The sequence below is a fragment of the Tauraco erythrolophus genome, chromosome 11 (genome assembly GCF_009769465.1).
Source record: "Tauraco erythrolophus isolate bTauEry1 chromosome 11, bTauEry1.pri, whole genome shotgun sequence".
NCBI classification, from domain to species: Eukaryota; Metazoa; Chordata; class Aves; order Musophagiformes; family Musophagidae; genus Tauraco; species Tauraco erythrolophus.
In genome coordinates this window covers 3,831,408-3,851,105 of record NC_141475.1, presented here as the reverse complement: position 1 = coordinate 3,851,105, position 19,698 = coordinate 3,831,408, and the positions used below count along the sequence as shown (strand labels likewise).

At 41.9% G+C, this 19,698-nt stretch overlaps 1 protein-coding gene across 3 annotated transcripts in view; it reads right to left on the bottom strand.

The window, feature by feature from the left end:
- The window catches only part of DGKD (diacylglycerol kinase delta), a 61,756-nt gene that overhangs the window by 20,952 nt on the left and 21,106 nt on the right, over positions 1-19,698 (bottom strand). For all 3 annotated transcript variants that reach the window (XM_086618689.1, XM_086618688.1, XM_086618690.1), the window contains exons 4-13: positions 9,153-9,257; positions 8,172-8,304; positions 7,185-7,291; positions 6,500-6,625; positions 5,337-5,439; positions 4,647-4,809; positions 2,502-2,610; positions 1,585-1,724; positions 752-836; positions 94-188 (exon numbers count right to left, since the gene is read on the bottom strand). In XM_086618689.1, coding sequence (XP_086474815.1) covers positions 94-188; positions 752-836; positions 1,585-1,724; positions 2,502-2,610; positions 4,647-4,809; positions 5,337-5,439; positions 6,500-6,625; positions 7,185-7,291; positions 8,172-8,304; positions 9,153-9,257 — 1,166 coding nt within the window. The remainder of the gene's footprint in view (positions 1-93; positions 189-751; positions 837-1,584; positions 1,725-2,501; positions 2,611-4,646; positions 4,810-5,336; positions 5,440-6,499; positions 6,626-7,184; positions 7,292-8,171; positions 8,305-9,152; positions 9,258-19,698) is intronic.

Below are 19,698 nucleotides of genomic sequence, written 5' to 3'. Positions count from 1 at the left end.
AAAGAAGGTAGTGAAAACAAAGTCATGCAAGGATTGTCTCAGGATTTTCACAGTGCAACTTTCACTTAGAGCCCTTGTCCTCTAAGTACTCACTTGGCTGAGGAGATGACCACTGAGTGTTGGTCAGAAGTCAAAATTTTGGACAAATGAGCAGCCACAGAGTCTTCATAGAAGAGAATCTTCTGCACCTGGTGACAGTCAGAAACAAGCCACTGGGGTGCTGCTCCCCAGCATTACAACATATGCTGTGTATCCCTGGCTCCCCAGAGAGTATCTGTCATTCTACAGGTTCTTTTTGCTCTGGAAAAGTTCTGTGGCCCACGGCTCAGTTACTCACTGAAGACCTGAATTTGATGAAGAAACTAATTCTGAACCTAAGAATCATCAGAAGTGCAGTTCTTAAGAGTCTCTGATCAAATGTCAATCAGAGTGTTTTTTTATGACTGCTATGCAGATTTCCACAATTTCAACAACTTGATGTTATGACAGCAAATAAAAGTCAATCATTCCTCTCTGTCCTGTTCCAAAGCATCTTCTTCTCATCCCTCATTATGGTCGCTGACTCTGGTAACCCAACCTCCATCTTTCTCCGTAACACTTCATTGACTTAAAGCCCCCAGATCTTTGTAGCTCCTGCTACACCCGGGTCATGGCTCAGGCCTGCTCCATTTGAGCTCAATCACCGCCTCCTATCTCGTCCATTCTGAAGCTGTTGCTCCCAGTCCCCCGCCCTCTGCATCTCACAAGGTACCTCAGAATCCTCACTGAAATCTTCAGTGACTGTGGAAGTGGACGCCTGGCGAGGGAGTTTGGTTTCATACACCATGATGCTCCACCTGTTGAAAAGGAGGCATCATACTTGTCACTCTAAGGCAGACGATTTCCTCCTTTATCCAAAGGACGTAACAGGTTAGAACCTCAAAGCAGAACAAATTGCACTTTGGCAGGGGCAAGACTGATGTAAGGAAGCCACACAGTTGCAACGAAATTGCAGAGGGGCTAAACTGAGGGAAGAGGGAAGGATGACACTATGAACAAGTATCCTACAGCACAAGGAATCTCCCTGTACTTCTTCCCTCTCTTGCAGAAATTCTATGGGCATTACTTGATTGAACATAACAGACGCCAAGATGCAACTCTAAAGGCAAGAAGCATTTTTAAATGTACAAAGATATATAGGCGGTATCAATACTAGGGGTAAAGATGTCCATTTCTGCATTCAGCTTTCATTTCTAAACCAAATTCAAGATAAATTGGTTCAAATTTACGAAGAAAAAAAATAGCTTAAAAAAGTAAATCACGACCGTAAAGCTGACAAATTCAATTGATGAAAACTCTGGAACACAGGAGAGGACATGGGATATCAGACAATTTCACTCATTGCTATTCTGCAGCAGTGACATAGAAAGCCAGACCACCTTTTGTTGCTGAAAGGTGACAGAGGATTATCAAAGCAAACACGTTAACAACTGGCATTAGTAAGAAGTCCAGCAGCTGGACAGAATTAAGAACTGCCCACTTCTCCTCAAAGGAAGTTTTCACACAACTGTTGCACAGGGGAGGATGTTAGTGATGGTTACTCACCTGTCCAGCATTTTGGTACTGGCCCTCTCCAGCTTCTCCAGGATCTGTGGGAGCTGGGTATCATCATCACAAGCAGACCCCCAGCCTAACACACGGGCAAGGTCATTCCCTGTTCCCAAGGGTAGTACTCCCAGCTGGCACTGCATTAGAGAAAAGGAAACCAAAACTGATATTCAAGTGGAAAAACACAAGCCACAAACAGCCACAAGTAACATGACTGCTTCCTTACACAGACCAGTCATTGTGAAACAGCTAGTCCCAGGTTGAGGAGAAAGTAACTGGATGGGGAAAAAAGCCAGAAGGGCATGCAAGTAAGGAAGAATTTCCTCTACTTTTAAGCTTTTAATTGAGAGGAGCATATTAGAGCTACTGTCTGGAGGAGCACCTTGCTAAAAGTAACCCCTTCTACAGATGTACTTATTTAACCATCAGGTGGTGCTATTGCTTTCTCTCTGAAATTAGCATAGACATCTCCAAGACAAAATGGAAACTAATTAAATACTGCATGATACGTCTACTCCAATGAAGTTTCTGTCTATCCCAAGACTCAGAAACTACATCACAAGTATTAAAGGGAATAGATGAGGAGCATGGAGACTTGTGGAAGTCCTAGTTTTCTAACTGCAGCCCTTTCTGAGTGTAAGTCTCTGCTGGCAACGGAGCAGGAGTAACTCGGAGCTACTCCGAAAGCTGGATCTTGTAAGAGAGAGTTGTGGAGGAGCACTGGAGATAGGATTAATGAATTAGTCCCGTACTGCTTCTTGCAGAAAACTACTGCAAGAACACTGCTGTGGTAAGCTTTCAGCAACTTCAGTCCTGGGGCAAACTACAGCTGTATGATCAAAGCAAGCCCTCTTCAACCCATGCTGTTGTTATTACTTCATTCTTTCACTCAATCAAGCTCTTTGGGCAGGTACCTGCTTGTGAAGATTGAGGCTATCAATTTCGGAGAGAACCCAGCCAACACTTCCGTCCCCACCGCAAACTAAAATCCGGAAAGTGTCAAATTTCTGGAATAAGCGTAAACTACAGAGAAGGGAAAGAAAAAAAAAAGCAAGAGAGAAGAACAATCAGCTGTTACAGAAAGAAACGATAAACAATTCCAATCTAGGCAATACACATGGCAGATCTGCTTAAGGTAGGCTCCAATTTTGCAATGAACACAGGCCACCTTCAGGTTGCAGATGAATTAAAATTATTATAAATAAGGAATTATAAATACAGCTAAGCAATTTACAGGGGCTATTCACTACAGAACTATGTCCCAGACATACTACTCTACTAAAGCGGGGCATTTTTGTCTGAACAGAAGAGGAAACAAGCTGATTATCCACTGAATTATCTCCTTTTTGCAGATTTACTGTGTTCAGCCTAACACTAGTTATTCGTCACTGTTTGGAGTGCTCTGATGTCACTGCCTTCAAGCTCAAGGCCACACCAATTAAAGCAAAGCTTGAAGAGTGCAGACTTTATGCGGTCATTCAGTAAGGAGACAACTGTAAGAGGAGGTAAAGCCTCACAAGCTTTAGTCCTTCTTCTGGGAAAGCGACATAAACCAATGCTCTGGCGCCTTGTCTGTCCTGCAGGCACGCAAACAACTCACCAGCAAGACAAGCGTGAATTTCTTTATTTACCCTTTCCAGAATATTAAAAACAACCTCTCCTTAACCTGTTTGAAACTGTGCTTCTTACTGAACATCTTCCACATCTACTGCCTGCTTTTATCCTAGTTTTGTATATATTTATTTATGTATTATTACCTAAACAGGATTTGCTGTGGTACACAAAAATACTTATTTCTTCAAGCATTGTTGACACATGAAGAATGGCTAACAGAAATGACAACACCTAATGGTATATTTTGGCACCAGTTTAGAATATTTAAATTATTAAGAAGCAGCCTTTACCCTGTACCATCATTTCCTTTTTAAGAAAGCAAATAAGAGCAGCTGTTTTAAAGTGTACACCACGGCTTGAGAAAATAATTTATTCCCTCTCTTCCCTTCTCTCCTGCTTTAAAGTAAAATTTTGCTCTACACTCAGTCCAACTGGAAAGGGGAAGAAGAAAAACATTTAATTTTTGAAGTTTTCTGTAAATTATTTATCAGCCAAACACATCCCCTGGCCAGCATGCTGCAGACTTAAAGGCCAGTGTTTTGCAACGCACTATGACAAGGAACCACACTGGTTCTCAGGAGAGCAGACCCTAATGGTCACTCATCTAGGAGCAGCCACTCCCAGATTTAGACTTTGAGTAACATTGAGCAAAATATGAAAGAAATTCACCTTGTGTTAGCTCTTGTTATAAGAAGCATCCATTCACAACAAAAGTTACTCAAATACAATGCAACAGAGAAACATTTTGAAGGGGGTAAACTAGAGACCAATTTTTTTTTTTAAATAGTTGGAGAAATACACTAAAGGAATATATTCCAAAGTGCTCACTTTTTTTTTAATCCTAGATATTCCAGTGTAATCTGATAAACAAGCCTGAAACATCATCTAGATGCCAGGGTAGAATCATAATACCAAAAGCATTTATAAGAGATATTTTCCCAATTCACCATAGAATCTTTAAGGGATGGAAGTTTCACCTACTTTCCAGGTAAGTTATTTCTGGATAAACCTCATTTTGACAATATTCATTTGCTATATATGATATTTTTCTATTCACTCGATTTAACTGAAGTTAACTCTTGTTAACAGTACATTGGGATGCCTGTTACAAGTCTATTTGCTGACAAGTTTTCTTCCGGATTCAAGCTTTCCATGCTTGGTCTTCTTCCAGGGGAGTGTTTCTGGAATTCCCCCAAAATCCCTCAAGCTGTCCTGCTGTTACTGATGAATGGAAATAATAACCTTTTTCAACAACTTTTTGGTTTCAGCTAATCAATAACACTAAACACAGAGAGGGGAAAACCCCTCCAAGCTTCATATGTGTTCACTCTTCTCTGAGGAATAGGTTCCTTGTTATATTAGAGGATGAGCTTATAACCAAATAAATCACTCGTACTTTTCTGTTTTTTACAAGGAATGTGTGCTTCCATAGAATATCTGCTTACCCAAGGTGAGGTCCTCCATTCATGAGATCAAAGACCTGGGCTGGATTCAGTAGCTGTTTGAATCTTCGTAGAAATTTTACGCCTTGGTTGTCTCCACTTTTTGAGTTGACAAAGACCAACAAAGGGCTTGTGCAAGAAGGAGGACAAGTAGCTTTCCAGAAACCTGTTGGGGAAGAGGGAAGGGAGAGGGAGGAAAAGTCAAGAGATGTGAAGCTGCCCATAGAGATGGAGTGAGAAGAAAACCAACACCCCGCACCCCAGCACAGCTATGAAGAAGCTAATATTTTCCTTGTGCTTATGGCACTCACTGGGTAAACGCCAAATGCACACAGCCCTGAATCCAGCACGAACCACACCTCAGGCTGCCAAATGTCACACTTATCTCCTTGCAGTACGCCAAAATTTTCAGCTTCCCCAACCTTCCCAAACTGCTTCTGCAATATAGTTGTTCTCAATAAATTTTAACAGCTGCAGCTCAGTAAAAACTGATGTTACAGGGCAATAAACTGAACGCAAAAGCCAAGCAAACAGTTCATCCTCATGCTTCAGCAATATCTTCCAGTTTGCAATTTCAGCAACGCCAAAAGCAGAATTTGCAGTTGACAGAGTCTGCTGGCATTAACAGTGTTAGCTGAAGGGACCGTGACTGAGAGGAAGAGAAAGAAGGCATTACTTACTAGTGACACTTACCGTCTGAATCAATGCTGTTAAGAGCAGTAGGAGGAATGACAGATACTTTGCACAGCCCAAGAGGGCACTTGTTTGGCAACAACTCTTTACATGCTGTGTGTACCTGAAAACACCACCAAAAAACAATCACTCAGACTCTTTCGAGCACTGTGGTATAACTCAAAGCCATCCAACAAGAGGCTGTAAAGGAAGAGTAAGAAAGTAAGAGGGAGAGAATCCACGGAAGAACTATCTCATCAGAGTCTTCTACTAATTCTCATCTTTCCATCAGTACATACTTTTTCTGCCATTTGAATTTATGAGACTAGCACTTTGAGTGCTGAGAGGACCAGATAACAGATTATGTGGCTTTAAGAGCCTTTAGGCATTCTGCTTCCAAAATCCTAGCCTCAGTTGAGAGATCAAAAGCAGCAACAAAAGAAAAAGCTGGGAATCAAGAAAACGAGAAAGCAAAAAGCAAAGCAGGAAGACAAGAGAGACATAAAAGGTAAGAGAAGAAGGGACTAATAAAGCCACTCAAAAAAGGAAATACGAGTAGGGCACTTCAGCCAGTTCTGGTACAAAAAGAACGCAAGATAGAGAGTTTGCTTGGGGTTTGAGCCCCCATTCTTCACATTATAAACACATTTTTTGTGATCCTTCTCCTATTAATCTTCTAGACAACTGGAAAAAGAGCAAGATCTGCATCATTGCAGTGGTTAGGCAAGAGATATCGATTGCAATGGGAAGGGAAATTGCTATTATTAAAATAGCTTAGTATTCTTTATCGTCCTTTTTTGTTGTACCTTTTCCACTTGTAGAAATGACAAATAACGGCTCCTTAACATCCAACATCCCTGATACCTGAGGCATTGATTCATATCTACTGCAATTAGATTCTTCTATGAAAGCTCACTATCAAAAGAAAATGAGCTTGCAGAGAAGCCAGATACTTATCTCAGGTCTTACTTTTGCGCAGCACAGTGATACTTTTCAGCACAAATTTAAATGTCTATCTCTGACAGGCTGTTTATCATCTGGAGAAAGAACAATAAAGTCCTTCATGGCAAATACTGATAGCATGGTTAGAGATTTCATTTTAAGTAAATGTCATTAAAAGAACACACCAAAGAGCTGATCAAAGATTATCCTTTCACTGAAATAGTCATGTTTCTTCAACTCACCATGGCTTTGCACCAAAGGCAGCGCCAGTCTTGCAAACGTAGGACACTGCCACAGGTTTTATCACACACAGTGCATTTGGCACTCACAGGCAAGTTTCCTTCCAACCACTGATGCGGCATTGAGATCTGAAAACGGTACAGAGAGAGAGAAGCAATATGGACTTTCCAGACTGCAACTCAAGGGCACAGGATGCACTGTGGCACTGAGACATACGGAGAGGCAAGTCTTTATACGCACTGTTCAAGGACGGCAAAGGCAATTTCTGGAAAACACGTGAGGACCTCTTCTGGCATTTTACATCACACTCAAGCACAAAGAGACCAGGTGACTTGCCCCAGGCTACCCAGGAAACACTGACTTGCATCAGACACTCCACATGCTAAGGCACTGTTCCAACCACTCATCTACCTTCCTTTTGCCAAAACTCAGATCAAGTTTCCCATGCCTCCACTGATTTAACCTCAACTCCTCTGGTCCATAGCAGGAGTCTCTTCCTATTACGGTGTCCTTGCTACTCTGGGTGGACTTTTCACACAGAATCTCATGCTCTGGCGGTAAAGGCCTTTCCCACATCGCTAACACATAAAGGTAGAATCTACTATTTGTACAGTGAAGAAAGCTGTAGAGCACATGCCAGTTCTTCCACATCAAGAGAAGGCTAGAAGAGTTAAGACTAATGCCTACCCCATCTTCATCCTCAATGATATCTTTCCCGATAGAGGCCAGAGTTGTCCACTTGCAATTATTGGTTGCCCGCACAGCGCACCGCTTGTGGGCTTTAAACTTGCACACTGGAGAGGAAGAGAAGAATATATTAATCCTGCCTCAAAACATGTAATGTGGCAGTCTGTGCAAAAGCTTTCCCAAGTGACCATATTTGGCTCCAGAAGAAAGCACGGGCACACACAATCCTTGTTAGCACTGCCAAAACTATCAACTCTAAGCATACCCAGTAAGATGAGCTAGCTATTAATTCTTGCCTTGTCACTTTTGCCAGTTGCTTGTACAAAGCTTAGTTATCACCTTGTTAAATTTGACATGATTTACATAGTCATACACTTCTGCATCCTTTTACACAGTGTGGGTGTAACCTCATTCAAGCTACAAGTATGAGCTGTGTGCAGCCAGGCACGTCTGCTATGCCAAAGCTGAAAAAGAGAAACCTCCTGGCATTCAAATGCTTAACTGGGACATTCTTACAAATATGATTATTCTTATGAACAAGAGTATTCTTGTGAATATTCTATCTGATATCTCAGAAGTACATACCTGTTCACTTCAGAAGAATGATTTTAGTAAGGGATGGCAGTATTTAGGTATATGGGGAAAAAAATAATCAGATATATTACTGTCAGGTCCAACACTAAAAGCAGCATGAAAACATCATCGCATCTATTATCCTTTTACAAAATGCCAAGATCCTGCTCTTGATTTGCGCGGGAAAATTCTCTGTGAAGCCAAAGGGATCCAGCAACATAGAGTTTCAGCATCAGGTCTAGAAAAGACGTCCGGTCTCATACACAGCCTGTAGCTCTCTCAAATTTATTATGCAGCATTTTTCTACATATTTTTGTAGATTGTTAACAACATTCCTCTTAAATTATCTCTGGAATGTGGCACTGAGCTATAAAGATGATGCTCCCAAAACAAGAGACACGAAAGCACACTTACCTTCACACGAGAGCCCATGTGATGTGACTCCAGATAATGCCTCCCGACACACATTGCAGTACGTTGGCCGAGCGTGTGAGCAGGCGTACCAGTTATGCATCCCTGAGAAATGGTCCATGCTGTACTGGGTAGACTAATAAAATAAATTTATTTCAGCAAAGTCTGAAGTAGAGCAATGAGACTTTTGTTCCTTAAAACAAAGACTTGCACGTAGCAGTCAGGAAAGGCAGAAACAGAACATTTTTAATTGAGAAGAGTAGGCCACATGCAGTTTTAACACAATAGCTGTAACTCAAGAAGGTCTTTAAGCCAGAAGAGACTACTTGAAGGAGAAGCCACACCTTCATTCCTGCTCCTGCTCTACCTCCCATCCTTATCTCACTACAAGTGCATGTAGGGAAATGAAAAGGAGAATTTATCTGCTGGAGAACTGATTCTTCTCTTCTCCGTTTTTTTTTGTTGGATTAAGTTTCCAGCAAGGTCAGTTCCCCAACCCGTTTATTGCGCAGCAGAGGAATGTTTGTGCCAGCATAAGGGAGGAGACAACAGGGAGACAAGCATCAGAGTGGGGAAAACAAAAGACAACTTCTTTTAGTGGCAGTGCTGGTCTAACTACAACCCCAAAAACCAAACAGATGCACTGAAGTCGGTAAAATACCAAGCTGGCAAGACGTGAATTAGGACACGGAGGATAACTGAAGAATGAAAAGACAATGGGAGGAGAACTGTGTTTTGAAAGCTACCCATACTCTGAAAAGTGTTCTCAAAGTTACCAAGGGAGAGTATACAAAGCCACAAGCATTCTTTGGAGAATCACTTCAGTGTATTTGGGATAGTTTTTAGAGAAGGCCTAACACTATACCTATTATAGTCAATAAAAATGACTTTTATTAACTTCACTGGAAACTGACTCCAATCTCAAAACAAGCTGTTATTCTGGAGAGATGGCACAGAGTGCAGAGGAACACATTTTCCTATTACCTCAAAATGTTCACGGTTTTGTACAGTCTTCAGTGCTGCAATCCAGTCTTCCATCTCTTTTCTGTTATCAGCACAAAGGATGAGCTTCCGACATGGAGTGATAATCTGAAGAGTAGAGAAAATTAATAGTGTGTATTCTGGGCACGTCGATGAGAGACAGCAAGAGAACACATTATCACTAGCGTAGTCTATCGAAGCTATTTTCAGAGGCAATGAGCTGCACAGCAGAACAGAAGTTTTTGCACCTTTCCATCATGTTTCTCTTCCACCATAATATACCTTAATTCCTTCATAAACGTATAGGACCACAGAGATTTTAGCTGTTATTCCTAATACCGAACTGAGTAAAGAAATCTCTCAGACTCAAATAACAGCAAAACACAAATCAAGCACAGCACAGTAAAAGTTATTTTTTTAAGTACTTAATGACTTTTTAAACTGGCAACAACATTAAAACATTTTGTTAACATCATAATATACCAGTTTCCAGCTATTAATAAGTTAGATAACATGCTGTATAACATCACACTAAAAACCTGTTTAGAGCCACGGTAAGCAGGGAGGGAGGAGGGGAGAAATCAAACAAAACAAGCAATCTAGAAGAGAAACCACTGTATTTTGAACCCTGATGTTTCCTGAGGGCTTGTGCTACATTTATTACATAAAAGATATTCCAACAAATCTTCCCCTAGCAGCTTGAGGATGCTCTCCTCAGTGTGTTTCTACCCTGGGCTAACTCCCATGCGTTTGTCACCTTGTGTTAAATAAACCGTTCTGTGTTTTAACCAATGAGCAGGGTGGCTCAAGCTCCCCACTGCCCAGGAAGGGAGACAGGTCTCTGTGCAACCTACCACCAATGCTCCCTCCTTGTGTCAGGTGGCGGCAGCAGAGAGAAATAAAAGCTCCCAGCTCTTCAGAGGACCATGCCTGCTGTCCACAGGGCTGCCCAGTCACCTGGCGTCCAGACTTGACTATAAAATCAACATTTACTCTTCCAAAGACAAAAGTCTTTCTTCCCCACACTGTAGTTATCTTACTGACATTGTCTCCCTGTGCACACTTCCGTACTGATTTCTGTCCAACTGACTTGTTAAATTAGACCAATATTGGAGTCTTTGCAAGATCTGGATTTAAGAAAAGCTGCACTAAGGTTGAGCACCATCAACAAAAATCAGAAGGCTCTGGCTCCGTCCTTTATGTCAACTCCGAAAATTTCCAGCAGCCCAGACTCTCCTGCACCCCTCTACATTTTTTACATGAAAAAAAGAATTGTCTAAATCATCTGCTTTTCCGGCAAAGTGTATCCTAACATCTGAAAACAGATCAAAACAAACTAGGATTGTGCCAGGTTGATGAAACCCATGTGGCTCTCGCAATCACGCAACCAAAGTTTTGTTAATGAACACTAATCCTCCCCCCCCTGCCCAGCACCCCAACACATGACCCCTGTTAACTACCTTTTTTCAGTCTGTTTCTCGTTTCTCTCATTATGATTCACAGAACAGATTAAAAATAAAAACCTCTGAAGTTGCACATGAAACTTTTAGTTGATACTGAAGTGCATCAAAGCATCCAATAAGAAACGTATATGTAATCTCAACAAAAAAAGATACACTTGTAAATTTCTGCTCTATTTTAAGCTCTTCAGTTTTCAAAATATATTTCTTTTCATAGTATAGATAGCAGCATTCACTTGCAGTAATACTAACGTTACCCAGAGGCATTACTGATTCCTAGAAAAGGGTGTTACAGACACATTAAACAGGCAATGAATGGAGCTAAACACCTTTTTAAAGCAAGGACTGGCCGTTCACATCAGAAACACAGGTTTGGCAAGGAGCATTCTACCTGGGACAAAATGACCCGATCGGCATCAATTGTAAGCAAACACAAATAGATATTTACAATTTTCTAAAAATAAAACTTTCAAGAACTCCTTCTCTCTTCCCTGACTTTTTCTTTAAACAATTACAGCTCTGAAAAAATTTATTGCCAAAGAAGGTTATCACAGGAGTCTTTCTTTTTCCTTGGTAAAGCAGAGAAGTGGGAGGTTAACTGTATTTCCATCAAAAACTGCTACGTAAGAAAGGCTACCCTACAGAAACCTTTTACGGAGCGTGAAACACTGCTGCAAAAATCAGCATGAAGTTAGGGAAGAACGAGCAGCATCTCTGAAGTCCTGCTAAGAGGAAGCAGCTTTTTCCCCGGAAGTAAACCCGAGTGCAAATAATTTGTTCAGACAGAGCAGGGCCCCACTTTTTTCTGTCAGTAAGGCCAAGAACATCTATAATTGCATATGTACAACAGTACCCTATGTAAAGTCCAAACATCCTAAGACAAAGCATCCAAGGACCTTTCATCACTTTAAAACCAGCCAGTTTTTATATGGAACTGCCAGTCCATTCAACAAGCCTCTGGCACGCTCTTGGGCAGTGGGGAAAAATAATTTAAAACAGTTGGAAAAATTAATTTATTATCATCACGATCCCACTGTCCCTTGTAGCGCTGTCCCTTTTCCTATTTTTCTCTCTTTTTCGGAGGGGGAAAAAAAAAAAGGCAAATGCAAATTCATAGTATAATTTTTAAATTACCTTACAAGACATGAAATCTAAAATATTAGCATAAAATACAGAAATGCAGACACTCTTTTGATAAGAATTTCTGAGGCTACTGACTTCCTGGATCACCAGAGAGACTGTCCAATATACAAAATCACTAATTCCTTCTTAAGTCACCTACTGCATCATCTTAAAAATCCCCACATTTAGTGTTGGACAATCTTCTGTTCAAAGAATAAAGTTAGTCTGTAAGACAAGTGGACAAATACAGAGATACAGAAGATTTTCATACTTGAATCATCAGATAAAGAGTCACAAAATTAAAACAAAGGGTCTATTGTGTAACTACAAAACTGCAAATAAAACGTAACTTTGTGCAAGATAAATTTGTGAAGAGCGTTCCCCATTAGTCCATTCTAAAGCAACATTTGCACTGGGATTTAGTGGCATCATCAGAGATGGGAAATAAAAGAACACAATCTCAAACTGCACTCTAGAGAAGGACAAATTCGGACAAGTCAGGCTTCACTGTGAAGAACAGATAAGACTTTAATGTAACTAATGTAACAATTCTTGGGGGAAAATAAGAAACCATATCAACCTGTTTTTCTGATTAACATGCAGTGGTGCTACAGTTAAACATTCTAATGAGGATAATTAGGAATCCAGAAACATGTTAATAGTGACACTTCCTTCGCAGAGTGGCTCAACAGTTTTCACCTTTCATACAGCCTCCCGCACGCAACAGCCAACACCAAGCACCCTGTGAGCATAACACACTCCTGTTTTCCCCACGCTGCAGGTCTCTTACCCGCGCAGGCTGATGTGCACCAGGCACACCGCAACACCTGAATAAGGGCAGAACTGAGATTAAACAGAAACATGCTCTTGCTCACAGGGAAAGAAAAACATCCTACCACTTTTACCTCCTTCTACTCGAGCCAGTAATTTCAACTCCAGACATCCACCTGTTGAAGGAGAAAGGCTATTGCATACACTGTGCTGTCTGACAAGACTGATGATCAATCTTAACGTCTCACACCAAAAAAAAAAAAAAAAAAAAAAAAAAAAAAAAAAAAAAATCATTCTTGTCATCTCCAAAAGAAGCCACGGCAATCTTCCTCTTGAAAAGCTGTCCTTTCCCAGCCAGGGAGTCCAGGGTGTTTGCTCTCAGCTACAGCACGACGAGCCGATGCTCTGAAACACGAGGCTTGGTTATCCCTGTTGGCAAACGCGGCTAAAAACAAGCATGGTCCAGCTATTTTTTATGTTCCGGCTAAAGTTTTTGACTAACATCCTGGAACAGTATATTCCACAGGATGACGACGCACTAGGTGAAGTAGCATTTCCTTTTATTTGTTCTAAATTTACAAAGCAGTAATGTCATCCAGTGACCTCTTGTTCTCATACAAACAGAAAGCGCAAAAACAGCGATTTGATTGCTTTTGAGTTAGGATGGGGGCTGCCTTGTTAGAAGTTAAAAAAAAAAAACATAATAAAAAGTTTTAAGATTTATTTTTAATCTCATACATTTTTGGCCTGTTTGGGGACTGGCAAAACTCTGAGTGTTCCTGCCCTGAAACAGCTCATAATTTTATCTAGATATGAGCAAGTACATAAATTACAAGTGTTTGTTCTTCCTAAAAAGGGAATATTAAAAATGAACATATTTTTTGATCCTAAATGCTATTGAACTTTTGGGTGTGGTTCTTTAAATTTCACTCCTTAGTAGGAACTGGATGCCCAGAGCTCACCACATGGTGACTTTACTGAGACCTAACACTGATCAGCAAGAAAGCTCACAACAGTCATGGGAAAAAAAAAAAGCCACCAGTCCCTCTAACCAGTCCTGAAGAGCCATAAGGATGGATGGGATGGCAGGAAAGCTTAATCTACAAACTCCTCACTGTACATGAAATCCCAGGAATATTTTTTTGTGGGAATTATGGTGACAATCAGCTACCCACCAAGTCACTCCTTTGCAGACAGTTGTGTGCCCTCTATGCAGATGAGCCATCTCAACTCTATCAGAGAAACTCTCAATTTTCAAGTTTGCTCACTCTAAACCTAACAAAATATAAATTTAAAAAAAAGCCGTGCCTTCATCGACTGTCTTCTGCAAATACTGATGCTCCCCTGACACTTCTCCAAAATTTAGCTTCACCTCCTCTGTCGCCTCCTCATACAGCACATGCCCTCTTACCAGCCGTTAACCCCCACCCCTCAGGTTGACCCAAGCTCCCCTGTCCAAAACTAACACCAGTTTACTGACATTTCAAATCAGGCCAGCTGGCAAACAACAGAGCCAACCAGAGAAAATTTCTCATTTCACGTTCTAAAAATGGACTGGATGTCCCTGGATGTCCTTCCCCAATGAACAGCTGTGAATAATTGGATAAGAAAGGCGGTCCAAAAAAGACTCCTTACATTAGACCAAATTTTAAATAGAAATCTGCTATACTTCAGCCTTTGGTGTTTTGCTGTACTGAGCAACCTTTCGTCACCCAACAGCCAGAGCATAAAATTCATTCTCTGGTCTTGCTGCCATCAAAGACAACTTTATCATCTCTGCTCACTTCCTCCTTCAGCATTTTCTGGCTGCCCAGAAACTTCTCAGTAAAAAAAGAGGCAGTCTGGCCAAACATGCGTTGGGACTGTGCATTATCAGAGTACATCTGGTGAGCTCAGTGCCCACAAAAGATGGCAAAACAAGTTAAGATCACACTGGCCCAATCATGGAGCTGGCTGAAGAAATGCTGGTGGGGGAGACAGGGCGGGGGGGACATACAACTTTGCTAAATATAGTTTTTCTGATGTGATACATTTCTCAGAGTGGCCAAAAGCGGGTGCATGAGAACACCTGCTCATTCTGACTGCTTCCTTTTACTCACATCCTGTTCAAATATAGTCTTATGTTCAAAGGTGCTAGCCATAAATCCCCCAAAGAGATCCTGGATTATTCCAAACAGTTGAAGACTTGGGTACAGGGAGAGCAGGAATTTCTGGAGCTCAAAAGACCTACGAACTGCAACTAGAAAAACTAAAATAGCTGTGAGAACGGTGCTGGTGTAGGCAAAAAAAAATTCAGCTTGATCACATATGGCAAAGGCAAGGAAAACATCCACCATCTGTAGCTAACTGCTAACGTCTGCTTTTGTATATTGGAGTAAGTTCTTGTATTCCATGAACCCAGAAACTCAGGAAGGAAAACTGGGTGAGATTATAACAAGGACTCAGCCATTTATCCACTTCGGCTCCTGTTCCAGCAACAGCAGTAGTGAAATGAACAACGGCATTTGTTAAAACACCTCGCATGTGTTCACCAGCAAGATCCACAAACCAGCAAAATCACCGTAAGTTTCAAACACGATTGCTGAACTCAGAGAGGGCAAAATGGGACAAGCGTGGATTCAGTAAGTGCTACTCTTCCAGCAAATACACCAGATCAAAAAGAAGACACTGAAAAAGGTACAAGAAAGGGAAACGAAAGTGGGAGTTTCAGACTCAAACCAGTTCTTTATACTTAAAATCTTAAAAGTCTGTCTCATTGATGTCAGCTTCGGAAACAACCTGGAGAGCATCAGCCCAGCAAAGCCTCAGGCAGCAAGTTGGCATGATTTTAGGAGGTCTCTATAGTTTGGAAGAAAGAAGCGAGATGAGTATCAATGCTCAGACGCATGTGGGACGGAGGCTTGTCTTCCTCCACAGACAACATCTCTCTTCCAATATGCAATTCAGCTTTCATTCACTTTTGCCAACAAATTCAGTCCCATTAACTCACTCCAGAGGTCAGATAGAGCTCTCTAGAATTGCACCGATTCTCTTTCCTCAAATCTACCTCTGCTACACTGAAGGGGAAAGAAAAAAGCAGCTTTTCATATGACACTGGAAAAATGCACCAGTTTTATATTTATTTTTATAGTGCAAGATCTTTATTTCCTGCTAACATGACCATCTTCCATCTCCGGAAACTCTCTTTTCCATCAAATAAAACAAGTCATTAACATTCTTATAGTTGTGTCAAATTCTGCCTTTTCTTTTTCTATAAATAGCAATAACAGGATTCTCCCCAAAGCCCTAAGTGCCCAAATTTCTGTTTAAACTATACCAGCTATTTTATCCCCAGCTTCCACGCGGCTGTTTTACCTTAATCTGTAAAATTTAAATTCTGTTCTACCTTCAATCTGTAAAATCCAGGACAGCTCAATTCCATCGGAAAACAAACACAGCACGTGATGTGTTCTCTTTAGGATCATTTTTATGTTATTAGGTTCATTCATCCTGCAATATGCACCTCTCGTCTGCCAGGGGGTTGCACATCACAAGCGCATCTTCTCTGAGCACTGGCACTTACCACCACTACGCCGTGCCCGCAGATAAAGTTCAGCTCCTGCTGACTCTCCATCTGTGCTTTCTCCCAGTCCCTATCTTCCCTGGTGTTGCAGGGGGAAAGTAGACCAGACAGAGCGTTCCCTGGGAAAATGATCAGCTCTCATACCAGGGTCACATTCCTACATGCTTCTGGAAACTCTGTTCCTAAACAAGGCACATTCCTGATCTTGGCAATTGGTAAGAGGAGCACAGACAAGGAGAGGATTTTAGGACTTTTGCAACCACTTAGTATCTGTGAAAACCTAGAGTGTGCAAGAAGGTCTTTGCCACTCTTAGAAGGTAAGAAATGCAGACAACCCTGGTAATTCATGCATGTTAATCAGTAGAGATCTACACGGATGGAGCAGCACCAAGTGGGAACCAACAAGGCTGTCACGCCAACTGCCAGAGCATCTTGGCACAGCTCCGTTACCCACCCACCCTCCACTTCACGCAGCAGATGCACACACGCATCCCTTTCTCATCTGTTTTCCAAAGGACACAGTCCCGCCAGGAAAAGAGTTCCCCAACAGAACTACACTGTTCAGAAAGACCAGCACATTTGGGAAGATAAAGGATATTTCAGAGAAACCTTCCTGCTCACTCAAACAGAAGCAAGACTATGAAGAACAGAGGGGCAGGTCAACCTTCCCCAATGGTAAAGCTGCTGTCCCCGTGGGCTTATACACACCAAGGCTAGCAGCTAATAAATCACAGGACGGAGCAGTAGAAGTCCTAGCCCACAGTAGGAAAATGACCTGTTACTGACAGCTCATTGTTAGCAACAGCTCCTCACAGCCCCTAACCTCAGCTGTGTTGAAAAGAGGGTGGTAGCTAGCACAAAAGGAAACAAAGAGCTTTCAACAGCCCGATGAACCCAGCAGCTTTCCACACTGGCTCACCAGGCAAAGACCAGTCCCGTTTGACACACCGCAACACTGAAACCACCACAAGCACTGCAGCCATCACAAGGACCACAACTAGGGAGACCTCATTTCTGCAAATAATAGTGAGCCTCTCCCTGCCCGTCAAAACGAACAGAGCACAGGTGTGCATAAAAAGAAGTCTTTTTCTTCTAGCACAACTGCTCTGTAAAACTAAACCCATCATGTTCTCCTATGACCTCCTGTCTACCATAGGTTGTTCTGCCTTTGTGTCCTCACCTGGAAAGGAGAGAAGATGCTGGAATCTGCAGCCTTGCTCAGGAAGGTAGAGAAAACGCCAAACATGACACAAAGGTTACAAAGAGCAAAGGGATTATCAAACAAAAGCTCCTAGTGTTCAGGCACCGAACTAATTGACACTAATTTCAAAGCAGTAAAATTCCCTCTAGGGAAACAAAAGCTCTTCACAAGCAGTTTCCTTCACTTTCCAGCTCTCTATCTATCCTATCTCACAGTAAAATTCTTAAACCTCAGTCTGACCTCTTTCTCTTACAGTAACTTCATCTTTCTCAAAAACTCTTAAGAATATTTTGGGGTCACTCTAACATATAGTAGCAATCGCCAGATCTCTCCAACCACAGCAACTTCTTCCAGACTCTCTAACTCTTCTTCCATGTTTATCCTCTCTCTGACGGTCTCTCTCCAGATTTTTCCTTCTTTTGTGATAGCAGACTAATGACCAGCTCCTGCAGGAGACTGGATTAAGAGTCCTAAAAATCCTTGACGTGAAAGGATTTTAAATTGACTGTTTTCACTGACTAACAGTGACTCAGAATGCTCTGTTTACCAAAGGGCCCTTTCTCAAGCAGAAAAAACTGCACTGAAGTCTGGGCTACAGACTACGAAAATAGCAAAGTATTTTGAAACTGCAGCGGTTCTGACAGGAAATGGGGACCGAACTGCACTTAATGAAGGGAGGGGGGAAAAAGAGCAGAGAGATTCTGGACATGGCAAATCATGGCTCTACTCATATTTTCAGTTGCTTATAAAGGAAATTCTGACAGCTGCCAATACAAACAGAGCGAGCGCACTAGCAGAGCCTATAATTCCTGAACCTGTACACACATGGGTGTGGAAGAGACAACAACCCCCAGCAAAGTCCGACTTTCCAATGTGCACTCTTACTTTTGTCCAATTTAGAGAAGAGAGTTTAAAAAGGAGGGGAGAAGAACCATGCCTTTCACAAGACCCTCTTTTTTCTAACCTTTCCCTTCTCCAGCAAACCTTAACAAGGCCACTGTGTACGAAGGAGCAGGGTGAGGAATTAGGCCACTTGGCATAACTACGTCCCCAGATCAGTAAATCTTGTCGCCCACTTATGAGCACTGATGTCTTCCCTCTGGTGCCTCACCTCCGTGGTGAGGAAGCAGGGGAGGAAGATCCCCTCTCTTGCTAGGAAGCCCAGTGACTCTCTGCAGTATACATTCAAGACCATCCTTCTCGAAGGGCTGAGGCCACATGGGGCAGTTTGGGGAATCTGTGCAAGTGTCAAACCATGCAGATTTCCCTGATCTCTATCAGTCCAGGCTCGAAGTCCAAGTCTGACTTTCTGCAAACAGCTTGTAACAAAAGTTCTTATATTCTTTCTCCTCATAAAAATAAGTCACATATTCTTTCTCGAAGCTTGTATTTCAAATCAGCACAAGTAACCTCTGATCCAGGTTCCTCTTGTTTCAGCAGTGCCTTACACGCACACAGCTCCTGCCCCAGACGCGAGCAGCAGATTTTCTGCCTGACATGTAGTTCCAGCAGCTCTACTCACTCTTTCAAAACAAAATTCTTCAGAAAAGACTCCACTGCCTTCTCTGCTAAAAAGGATACACTTCCACGTTAAAAGCACTAATACAAATAACTTAACTTGACACAAAATTGCAGAAAAGGCAGAGACACTTTCACTTCATCGTGAAATTAATTCACAGACATCAACAACATACTCTCCCCACCAGGAAGCAGCCTCAGCACTTTTATCTGTTGTTAAAGTTCAAGCACTTTGCGCTACGTTTTTAGGAAAGGTTAATTACACCCAAATGAAGATTCATGCTATTTCTCCACACTGTCAACAAGCCCTGGGACAGTACAGCAAAAACACACAGTCTGAAGGAGATCAGACAGTCACATAAAACTCCACAAGACAAACTGGCATCTCTGCTGCTGAGGAAGGTCAGTACTAAGTAACAAGGAGGATATAACAGAAAACGTAGCACACCTCAGACTTCCGTATGGCTGGAGAATGACATCCATACTTCTCAGAGACGACAGCAGGCTCTCATTCAGGAGCACTGGCAATTCCCTGTTCCTCAATCTACCACAATCATTGTTGCCTCCAGTCATGCAAGTGCTCTGAAAGAGAGGTATTACTCTAACCTCAATACTTCCTCTCTCCTGTGACATTGGTTAGGTTGAATCATCAGTTAGTAAAGAGTATTTCTTAACTGATGGGTGCAGCATGTCCAACAGCACCGCAGGCACATTTCCCTTTACCCCAATTCTGAAGATCTTATCTACATAAATCCACACAGGAGAGAACACCTGAACAGTAAGAGCTTGTAGCAAACTTTTTCCAAAGAACCTGAGCTCCTGATGTGCTGGCACAGGTGCCATGTTTCTCAATGCTCAGTCCGGAAAATTCAGACTTCTGCTCTTACCTTTCACGTTCAATCTTCCTCTAAGCTA